General features: G+C 40.7%; 1 protein-coding gene across 1 annotated transcript in view; it reads left to right on the top strand.

Moving 5' to 3' along the window:
* The first annotated feature begins 11,533 nt into the window (after positions 1-11,533).
* The window catches only part of NEXMIF (neurite extension and migration factor), a 6,051-nt gene continuing 5,333 nt past the window's right edge, over positions 11,534-12,251 (top strand). The window contains exon 1 of the mRNA XM_007450336.1: positions 11,534-11,618. Coding sequence (XP_007450398.1) covers positions 11,540-11,618 — 79 coding nt within the window. The 5' untranslated portion in view covers positions 11,534-11,539. The remainder of the gene's footprint in view (positions 11,619-12,251) is intronic.

Below are 12,251 nucleotides of genomic sequence, written 5' to 3'. Positions count from 1 at the left end.
CATATCTTGGGTCACAAATCAAGCCTTGGTAAATTTAAGAAAATTGAAATTGTATCAAGTATCTTTTCCGGCCACTACACTGTGAGACTAAATATCAATTACAGGAAAAAATCTGTAAGAAATACAAACACATGGAGGCTAAACAATATGCTACTAAATAACCAAGAGATCACTGAAGAAATCAAAGAGGAAATCAAAAAATACCTAGAAACAAATGACAATGAAAACACGATGACCCCAAAGCTATGGGGTGCAGTAAAAGCAGTGCTAAGAGGGAAGTTTATAGCAATACAATCCTACCTCAAGAAACAAGAAAAATCTCAAATAAACAATCTAACCTTATACCTAAAGGAAATAGAGAAAGAAGAACAAACAAAACCCAAAGTTAGTAGAAGGAAAGAAGTCATAAAGATCAGAACAGAAATAGATGAAATAGAAACAAAGAAAGCAATAGCAAAGGTCAATAAAACTAAAAGCTGGTTCTTTAGAAGATAAACAAAATCTATAAACCTTTAGCCAGAGTCATCAAGAAAAAAAGGGAAAGGACTCAAATCAATAAAAGTAAAAATGAAAAAGAAGTTTCAACTGACACCACAGAAATACAAAGGATTATGAGAGTCTCTTACAGGCAACTATATGCCAATAAAATGGACAACCTAGAAGAAATGGACAGCTTCTTAGAAAGCTACAACCTTGGGGCTTCCCTGGTGGCACAGTGGTTGAGAGTCCGCCTGCCAATGCAGGAGACACGGGTTCGTGCCCCGGTCCGGGAAGATCCCACGTGCCGCGGAGCGGCTGGGCCCGTGAGCCATGGCCGCTGAGCCTGCGCGTCCGGAGCCTGTGCTCCGCAACGGGAGAGGCCACAACGGTGAGAGGCCCGCGTACCGCAAAAAAAAAAAAAAAAGAAAAAAAGAAAGCTACAACCTTCCAGGACTGAACCAGGAAGAAATAGAAAACATGAACAGACCAGTCACAAGTACTGAAATTGAAACTATGATTAAAAATCTTCCAACAAACAAAAGTCCAGGACCAGATGCCTTCACAGGCGAATTCTATCAAACATTTAGAGAAAAGTTAACATCTACCCTTCTGAAACTCTTCCAGAAATTTGCAGAGGAAGGAATACTCCCAAGCTCATTCTTCAAGGGCACATTAACCTGATACCAAAACCAGATATCACACAAAAAAGAAAATTACAGGCCAGTGTCACTGACAAACATAGAAGCAAAAATCTTCAACCAAATACTAGCAAAGAGAATCCAACAACACATTAAAAGGATCATACACGATAATCAAGTGGGATTTATCCCAGGGATGCAAGGATTTTTCAATATTCGCAATTCAATCAGTGTGATACACCACATCAACAAATTGAAGAATAAAAACCATATGATATCTCAATAGATGCAGAAAAACACCCATTTATGATAAAATCTCCCCAGAAAGTGGGCATAGAGTGAACCTACCTCAACATAAGAAAGGCCATATATGACAAACCCACCACAAATATTATTCTCATTGGTGAAAAACTGAAAGCATTTCCTCTAAGATCAGGAACAAGAGAAAGATGTCCACGTTCACCACTATTATTCAACATAGTTTTGGAAGTCCTAGCCATGGCAGAGACGAAAAAGAAATAAAAGGAATCCAAACTGGAAAAGAAGTAAAACTGTCACTGTTTGCAGATGACATGATACTATACATAGAAAATCCTAAAGATGCTACCAGAAAAGTACTAGCGCTCATCAAAGAATTAGGTAAATACTGGTGGGGAGGCTGTCTATTCCCAGCCTCAGCCCATGAATGCCTCTGCTTGTTTCTGTCCACCCCTAATTCAGGTCTTATTGCATACTGGGTTTTCTGGCATTTGTATAGTGCTTTAACATAGACAATGCATTTTCACATTCTTTCTAATTGATTTTTGATCCTATGCACTTGCTCTTTTTGGAAATTCCTTTAGAGTGATATCACAAAGGATGGTGCAGGTAAAAATAGTGAGGGAGGGAAAAGTAAGAGGAAGAGAGAGCCAAATGTTGAACCACTGAGCTATGCCAAAATGCAGCCACTATAGCTGCTGCCCAGGAGCCTAATAGCAAAGAGGACCCCTCCCTTAAACTGATGGCTGCCAAAAATTAAGGCAGAAACAGCATACAGAGCCCTGTCACCAGCAGCAGCACCCTATTTGCTGCACCTGGCAGGACTGGGGTGGGAATGTACAAAAATCAGACAAATACAGGAAGGGACATGAGAAGGAAGAGAGTAAAGAGTTCCCTCAGGTGTGCATTATAGGATCACCTCAGTATCACACAAAACTTAAATCAGAACTCTTAATAATATATGTGATTTTTTCCTTGTACATGGAATTTCGTTGTTTTTTGTTTTTTGTTTTTTGTTTTTTTTGCGGTATGCGGGCCTCTCACTGTTGTGCCCTCTCCCGTTGCAGAGCGCAGGCTCTGGACGCGCAGGCTCAGCGGCCATGGCTCACGGGCCCAGCCGCTCTGTGGCATGTGGGATCTTCCCAGACCGGGGCACGAACCCATGTCCCCTGCATCGGCAGGCAGACTCTCAACCACTGCGCCACCAGGGAAGCCCCGAATTTCATTTTTTAAATAAAAAAAAATTAAATTAATTATAGATTGCTCAACGTTAGAAAGACCCTTAGATATAATTTACTTCAATTCCCTTATTGTATAGCTGACAAAATTGAGGACCAGAGAGGGAAAGGAGCTTACCTGAGGACACCCAGCTAGTTAGTGGTTGTACTCCATCCATTATATGATATCACTTCTTATATGAGTTTTCTGTGCATATCTTTTTTTTAACATCTTTATTGGAGTATAATTGCTTTACAATGGTGTGTTAGTTTCTGCTTTATAACAAAGTGAATCAGCTATACATATACATATATCCCCATGTCCCCTCCCTCTTGCATCTCCCTGCCACCCTCCCTATCCCACCCCTCTAAGTGGACACAAAGCACCAAACTGATCTCCCTGTGCTGTGCAGCTGCTTCCCACTAGCTATATATTTTACATTTGGTAGTGTATATATCTCCATGCCACTCTCTCACTTCGTCCCAGCTTACCCTTTCCCCTCCCCGTGTCCTCAAGTCCATTCTCTACGTCTGCATCTTTATTCCTGTCCTGCCCCTAGGTTCTTCAGAACCATTTTTTTTTTAGATTCCATATATATGTGTTAGCATATGGTATTTGTTTTTCTCTTTCTGATTTACTTCACTCTGTATGACAGTCTCTAGGTCCATCCACCTCACTACAAATAACTCAATTTCATTTCTTTTTATGGCTGAGTAATATTCCATTCCATATGTGCCACATCTTCTTTATCCATTAATTTGTCGATGGACACTTAGGTTCCTTCCATGTCCTGGCTATTGTAAATAGAGCCGTGCATATCTTTTGAATTTTGGAATCTTTATCATGAGAGATAACATAGATTCATACTGTTGTGGTCTGGGAGCCACACGCCTGGAGTCGAGTTCCCCGGTAAATGCGACCCGTGTCCCAACCAAGGACACCTGAGAATCACCAACACCAAGTAGAAAGATTAGCAAAGGATTTATACAAGTACAAGTATAGAAGCTTACACAAACTGTCCAGACAGGGTCCCACTCGGAGAGAAGTGAGTGAGACCCCGACTAACAGTCGGGTGAGACCTTTATACCTTTCACAGGACGGGAAGTCCCCAAGGCGGGAGGGAGCTGTTTAATTTTGAATCAGCCAATCAGGAACCTGGTTCTTCCTGCCCCAAGCAAGCAAGCAAAGTAACTTTCTTACAGAAGTCAAAATGTGCTGTTAGCCCTGAAGCTGTTCTTCCGTTTCTTTCGTCACAATACCATACTTTTGAGATATATAGAATTTTTTTAGCGTTTTACTGTGATCATCTTTTTTTGATGTCTCTCTCATCCTTAATATTTTTAAACTTATACGGCTCCTCTTTTAAGCTTGTTTTCTGTACTTAAAGGCATCATACCTCCATATTTCTAACCTAGTATCATTAAATCCTGGTAGATATTAGAAAATTGAATTAGCCAGGTAGCATTATGGATAAGTATGTGCTCTCTGTACTAATGCTGATTCTGTCATCCATCAACTGACTGGAGCTGAACTGGGAAGATTAGACTAGATAGATCTCAGCTAGGCTAACCTGGAAACCTGTGGACCTGTTCACTACAACATTCCTATCTCATTGATCCATTTCAGTCCCTAACCAAAACTGTAGATCTATAACAGCTTGCTGGTCAGTTGCCTCCTTTCCAGTATGACAGCTAAGACCTTTGTCATCTCCATTATCCATGTTGGACCTCACAACTGGCTTATTACTCACCTTGCTTTATTCTCATGAACATCCTGGCACTGTATTTCTAAGGCTACTCTAACCTGGAATCCAACCACCCCTTAATGCTCCTTTTACAACCATCTATTAACTCCTTGACCTCTCTCCTCTCTCTATATGCCAATTCCTGCTCCCTTGCCTGCCACATCTAAATCATTTTCCAAATCTATACAGCACACCTCTGCAGTTCTACTCAAATTTAACATCTTCTTTCCATTTTTATTTCCTCCTCCCTAATTCTAATCTTCTTGACTACTCACACCTGAACATCGCATCTCCTAACCTATTTTCTTAACTCTGATTCTCCCACCCTCACTGGTCCTAATGTTCTAACCATAGCATTCCTCTGCTCAAAACCCTCAGTGTCTTCCTGAGTTAGGATTTGGGTGACCTCCAGAGTATAGTTCTTTTTTTTTTTTTTTTTGCTGTACGCGGACCCCTCACTGTTGTGACCTCTCCCGTTGCGGAGCACAGGCTCCAGACGCGCAGGCTCAGCGGCCATGGCTCACAGGCCCAGCCGCTCCGCGGCATGTGGGATCTTCCCGGACTGGGACACAAACCCGTGTCCCCCTGCATCGGCAGGCAGACTCTCAACCACTGTACCACCAGGGAAGCCTCAGAGTATAGTTCTTACCTTTTCAATCATATTTTCTTATATGTACCTGATACAGTAAGTCCCCTACATACGAACCTTCAAGTTACAAACTTTCAAAGATGTGAACATGTGTTTGCGTGTCCATTCATGTAAGTTAGTTCACGTGTCTGGCATACATTGTTACGTGCATGCATCCTCTACAAGTGGTCATGCTTTTGTGTACTTTACAGTACTGTATAGAGTACAGTAGTGCAGTACCTATATTTCAGCCCAGGATGTCCGGAAGCAAGCATAAAAGCTGAGGTGATGTAGCTGGTACTGCTAAGAAGCACCAAGTGATAACAGTGGAAAGAAAAGTGAAAGTAACTGAGAGAGTGGAGCGAGGTGAAAAGATGGTAGATGTCACTCATTCTTATAACATGAATCATTCAACCATCGGCACGATTCTAAAGAACAAGGACAAGATCATGAAACATGTGAAGTCTGCTGTGCTGATCATGTCAACAATAATGTTGAAACATGGAAAAGTGATGGAGGAGAAGGAGAAACTTCTCAGTATGTGGATGCAGGATCAGCATCAGCATCGAGTCCTGCTCAGCTTACTGCTGATTCGAGAGAAAGCTAAAAGCCTTTATGAAGACTTGAAGAAGAAACACGGAGAAAAATCAGAGGGTGCATATTTTAATGCCAGCCATGGCTGGTTTCATTGGTTCAAAGCTAGAGCCAACATTCACAATGTAAAAGTGGTGAGGCAGTGAGTGCAGCTACGGTAGCTGCCTGGCAGTTTCCTGAAATGCTACTAGAAATTACTGATGAAGGCACGTATTTACCCAAGCATGTTTTTAATGTGGATGAGACCGGACTGTCCTGGAAGAGGATGCCAGACCAAAGTTACATCAGTAAGGAGGAAAAGTTGGTGCCAGGCTATAAAGCAGCAAAGGATAGGCTAACTCTGTTATTTGGTGGCAATGCTTCCGGCGATATGAAGCTGAAGCCTCTCTTAGTTTATCATTCAGAGAACCCAAGAGCCCTTTAAAACATAGCCAAGGGCTCTCTTCCAGTTGTGTGGAAGAGTAACCCCAAAGCCTGGATTACACAGGCCATTTTCCAGGACTGGTTTTTCCACCACTTTATCCTGGAGGTAGAGAAACATTGCTTGGAGAAGGACGTCCCATTCAACATTCTTTTGCTGCTTGACAGTGCTCTGGGCCAACCCCCATTCATGGACGACTTTCATCCCAATGTCAAAGTAGTGCATCTGCCACCGAATACTATGTCGTTCATCCAACCTATGGACCGAGGAGTTATAGTGACTTTCAAGAAATATTATTTATGTCACACTTTTCATTAGGCAGTAAAGGCAAGTGATGAATCAGGATCAACCTTGTGACAATTTTGGAAGGATTATAACATCTACAAGGCCATAAAAAACATTGACTTTGTTTGGCGTGAGGTTACGCCAGTCGCCATGAATGGGGTTTGGAAGAACTTTTGCCCGCAATTTGTTCACGATTTTCATGGATTTGAGAAGGTGGATGAGGAGTCCAAAGAGGTCTTCAGCAACTTAGTGACCCTCAGTGAGAAGCTGGAGCTAGATCTGCAAGAGGACAACTTCATCGAACTCCTTGCTGTGCAACACGAGGAGCTTACTAATGAAAACCTGATGGAAACAGAGGCCCAGAGAAAGGACTAAGAGAGACGAGAGGAAGAAGAAGTAACTGAAGAACTGAAGAGATTCACGATGCAGGAAATGGCAAGGGGATTTTCTTTATTTGAGGAGGCACTGTTAATTTTTGAGACACAGGATCAGAACCTAGAATGGTACACTAAGGTTGCAGCAGCCGTTCACAATATAATCCGGTGCTACCGTGTCATCTATGACGAGAAAAAAGAGCTACTACCTAGACATCACTGGATCGTTTTTTCAAGAGGGTAGATAGAATTGAATCCAGCAAGGAACCAGAACCTGTGCCATCAATGTCAGGCGTGAGTGAAATTGCAGCTTGTCCTCCATTTCCTATTGCTGACGATCCTTCAGCTCTACCATCTCCCACCTCCTCTCCCTCCTCCAGTCAGTAACTCTTCTTGCGTGTTTACTCGATGCCAGCTTCTGTATGCCAGCTGTTGTACAGTACTACCGTACTTTTCAAAGTACTGCACTGAAGGATTAAAAATGTTTTCTTTACTTTTGTGTTTGTTCATTTTTTATGTATTATTTGTGTGAAAAGTATTATAAACCTATTACAGTACAGTACTATATAGCCTATTGTGTTAGTTGGGTACCTAGGCTAACTTTGTTGGACTTACGAACAAATTGGACTTAACAGACGTGCTCTCGGAACAGAACTCGTTTGAACATAGGGAACTTACTGTATTTTAGCCAACCACTACTGTTCCCCAAATTCTCCGCCATCTTTTCCTACCATTCAACATCATCTTCTAGTCATCTTTTACAGAGTATATACCATGTTCTAAGCACTGTTTGGGCTAAGCCCTGTGGAGGTGAGGGGTGCTTAGTCTTTTGAGGGTATCAGATATAAAGAAGTAATGTTTATATAAGGTGATAAACACAGAGGAGAGCAAAGTTCTTTGGGAACCAGAGCAGGGAAGGGACAAATTTTGTTTGGGGTGGGAAGAGTCAAGGAAAGTGTCAGGGAGACTTTGAGTAGGGAATAGGAGAGGGAGATGAAAGAGAAGCTGGAAGAGGGGGGCAAGAAGGGAAGGAATAGAGGAAGGGGAACGAGTGGGGAGAGGCATTCCAGGCAGAGAGAATATCAAGAGCAAGACTCCTAGAAGCAAAATGTGGTCTATCATATTAATGAAACAGAGAGAGTTAGAATATTTGGGAGTATAGAGGGGAGGTGAAGAGAATGAAAGGAGAATCCAACTTGAGAAGTTGAATATTGATTGAAAAGGGTGTTATATGCAAGGAAAGTTGTCAGGCCTATGATTCTGTAGCAGTTGTTTAGATAGACTGGAATAGGGAGAGACTCATGGCATCTCATGAAGTTCCTTCAGCCTGGAATGCCTTTCTCTCCTCTATACTTTTCCATCCTCACCTCCTGAAAGACCATCCTTCAAGGTCCATCTCAATTGCTGCTGCTATCAGTGAAGCCTTCACTGATTTCCCTCCTCTCTAGAAGTGGAATAATTTCTCTCCATTTTGAACTCCTGTAGAAACTTTTTGCCTCTCTTGCAGTGTATTATATATTTATTAGAATTTGTCTATGGCTTGTTTTCCCCCATAGACTCTGAGCACCTTGAGAACATGGATCTAGTCTCAGTCACCTGTCTTTTCCACTACAGTTTCTGGTACACCACCACGACCACAGGTAGTACATAGTCAATTTGTTGAATTGATTTAAACTGGTATTCCAGAGATCAGCACTACTCCAGTCCCAAAGTCTGTGTTGTCCCAGGTCCATAGGCAGAAATATGATATACTTTCTTTCCTTGTTATTTTTTTCAGCTGGGAAAGACCAAGGACAGCCCCCAACACAAATGCTCGTGTGGGGCATCTAGACTGGGAGTATAGAGGGGAGGTGAAGAGAAGACCTGAGCCTTAAAGGCCTTTGGGCAAGAGCACAGCAGCCTACTGGGACAGGATCTATGAGCCCTCTTCAGGCCCAACTGAGGGGAAAGCCAAGTAGGAATGGTTGCTTTTCCACTTTAAATGAGCATTTTCTTGCTTCAAAATACCTGTCTCCATGCTAATGTTAGATCAGTGCCGTTACACACTGTATGATTTACCATGATCAGCAAAGCAGCTTATTGTACATTATTCCAAAAGTGTTAATCAATTTTAGCTCAAAATAGATTTTAATAACCCCACAAAATTTACTATCTTAAAATGCTGATCAGTTGGGAAGAGCTAAAGCAAGCCCAGAGCTGTTTGTATTGTAGCTATAAAGAATTATAATCCCTCTCATGAATCATTTTTTATAAGCAGCCAAGGTATAAATAAATTAAAATGTGGGAAAATACATACCTTTAAGTTGTGTCATTTAGAGCTAAGATTTGAAAAGTCATAGGAAAGGACTGAAGGATTGTCTGCTCAGGATTTAGCCTTCTAATTCTGTAGAAAAAAAAGCCCAAATAATTGATAATCATTAAGTTAATATCTAATATAGTAACTCTGTTAGTATCTAAGTTAGTATCTATGATACTCAGTTTGCCCTTTTGAAAAAAATAAGGGAGTTCCCTGGTGGGCTAGTGATCCCTGGTCAGAGATCCAGCCACACCGTGCAGCCCAGAAAAAGAAAAAAAAAAAAAAGAACCTAGTAGAACCAACCTTACAAGGTGATTATTAGTACAGAATGAGATAACTTCTGAAACTCTATCCAGCCCAGCACCTAGTGCTCCCTTCCTCTCCCTTTCCCAACTTATCAAGCTCCCATACCCCTCTCCACCTCTTCTTTATCTTTTGCCAAAGCATATTTCCTCTGTTCTCAACCCTTTAAGATTCCACTTACTGCAGAGCCATAAATCCTGGGTGCTTGGACAAATTGTTTTGAGAGGAAATATATGTTCTTAGGGAAATAACATCCCAGAGTAGAGTTACAGTGGCACTAATATGTCCCATGACACAGTATTCTTGTCATGTCTGACAAGATTGGATAATTCTTGATACTTAAGTGCATTGCTCTTGTATATATTTTATGGTACATTAATTTTTGCTAATAATCAATACTTGTCTGAGGCAGCTGTTCTTTATTTCATTACCTGAGAAGGGGTATAAGTATAGATCAGTAACCTGTGGAAACATATCTCTACAGCCTTGTTTTGGCCAGGGTTTGGAAGTGGTAAGAATAGAGAAAGCATTTGTGTTCTAAGAAAAAAACACCTGGTTTCTTGGTCTGGAGACTTGGGTTCCTTTGTTAGATCTGCCATTATGTTATTTTGTGACTTTATTTTATTTTTTGTTTCTCTGTGCCTTGGTCTTCCTGGTGATTAAAAACGGACTTCCCTGTAGTTAGCCTTAGGCATAAGGGACAAGAAGCCACTAAGTTATTGAAATCTACAAATAATTTGCCCCTTATCAAGTCCTTGGCAAGATACAATTAGTGGAGGGGTTAAAGAAGGGTAAAATGATACCTGAAGTTCTATTGAGTTCCTTTTTTAAAAAAGATACACAGAGTAATCCATGATGACAGTATGATTCCATCTGCCCATAGGGTCCTCTCTGAAGCAGAGGCTCAACCATCTGATCTGTTCATTCGATTCCGCCACAAATGAGCCCTCCTTGCCAAAGGATGGTGACTTTGACATTGTTAGCCAAGCATCTCTACCTTTTAGAAATCTCCAGCCCTTCTTTCTGTGTAAATACAACAAGTAAGCATCTCTTTCTCTTTTTCCTGACATCTGTGGTTTTATTGGCTACTCTCAAGTCAGGTCTTGTATAAAATGAGAAGAAAGTTGGGCAATTATGATATATAAATATTAGGGGAACCCAAGATCATCTAACTTTTAAAACACTGAGTGATTGCCTAATACAGACTTCTTATTTTACAGATGAGGAAATAGGCCCAGATAGCCTTTAGGGTATAAATATTGAATCATTTAAAGCTGTCTTATTCCCTCAATGCTACCTTTTATAGTATTTGCATGTTTTAGAGTAAGTGAATATACAGTTGAGATTTTTATAATAGCTGCTTAGCCATCAGTAAAGTAGTCTATGCTTTTTAATAAAGGGATGGATCCTTGGCTGAGGAAAAGGTCTAAGGAAAGGGGGTTTGGAATAAATAGAGATTTGTAGATGCTGTAGTGGCACATGGTAGAGACCTCCACCTTGGCTGTGCCTCATATCATTTTGCATATACCTACCCTCCAAGTAGGTGGGCAAGACATGAGGGGCTATAGATATGTGTTCTATACACTAAAAATACCAGATCATGCTGGGACATTTTCAGAAATTCCAGATCTTCTTTGTAGTCACATTTAAAAATCCTGCTGTGGGCTTGGAGAAATATTTGTCAAAACCAGAGCTCAAGTCATGAAAGCCAAGAAATCATGGAAGGAATTCTCTACCTCTTTCATACTTAGCAGTCAAATTTTAAGCACAGAGAAAATATGAATGTGATGTATATGTGTGTATATACGAATTGGCTTGTTTTGTTAAGAGCTTATGATCATCTGAATTAGAGTTCAGACAAACAGAAATAAAGCCAATTTCCACATGTACACACCCCTTGTCTCAGGTTAGTCTGGGCTCTACTTTGCATCCTTCCTAATTGGATGGCCATGATTAGGTTAAATGTATTACTATCTGGAAGAAGATGTAAGTTTGCCTGCTTCCTCAGATTTCAGTTTTGAATGGTATGGTAGCCTAGAGGGGACAGAAGGATCTAGTATGTGTGAATGAAGTGTGAGTTTCCAAATTGACTTATATAGTAGGTATAAAATATGAAACAAAAACAATAGTGTCTATGAAGCCAGTCTGGAAATAGGTAAATTCCAGTGAACAGTTTAAAACCTCTCTAGCTGAAATGAGCTTAAAACAGAGAAGAAAATTTGATGACTGATATTATGTATTTGAAATGTGCAGGTTGGACAGCATTTGGACTTGGAATGAAACAATAAGAGGTTCCATTCATGGATAACCAACAAGATAAGGCTGTTATTGCCTCAGCCAATGGAGAAAACACTATGATTAATGGGGTCAAGGAAAATGGTAAGGGAATTTAATTGTGGTATGTAATATCTCTCCCAGTAGTCCTTTGTTAGTACTATAGATTTTCGGTATCCACAGAGCTGGGGCAAGTTAAGTCTAGGATGCCTCTGAGATAGGAGTTAATCCTAAACTTTATTCCACCAGATCTCTAACTGGACTAGAAGGGTCTCTAAGAGGTATCGAATCCAACCCCTTTGCTCTCCCAAATCATCTCTATCAAATGGATACTTAAGTTCCTCTAAATTCCTGGTGAATTAGAAATATGCTCTGATGTGAAGTTCGGAATGTTTATACTCAGTAGGAGCTTCCAAAACATAGGTGAGGTCTGAAGGATAGGACTATGCCTCATAGTTCAAAACCATGAGTATATCCCATCTCAGCATTTTCCCACCCTGAAAGCTTTGACTTTCCAGTTGATCAAGCAATCCAATTTTTTCCTCATTTCTGAGGAGAGTGTCGTGTGTGTCTGAAGAAAAAGCTGAACCTAAAAAAATATTATTTTTCACTCACATGAATGTTCAATATAAAATCAAGGTTGTTCTTAACTCTGTAGTTTCTACTTCTAAAGTTAGAGAAACTGAAGCTTAAATTTTATATCATAAGATCAAGTACCAGAAACTGATCAAGGGAAAG

The sequence above is a fragment of the Lipotes vexillifer genome, unplaced genomic scaffold (genome assembly GCF_000442215.2).
Source record: "Lipotes vexillifer unplaced genomic scaffold, Lipotes_vexillifer_v1.1 scaffold880, whole genome shotgun sequence".
Taxonomy (NCBI): Eukaryota; Metazoa; Chordata; class Mammalia; order Artiodactyla; family Lipotidae; genus Lipotes; species Lipotes vexillifer.
The sequence above is the reverse complement of the archived record's forward strand: the minus strand, read 5'-3'. Positions and strand labels throughout refer to the sequence as shown.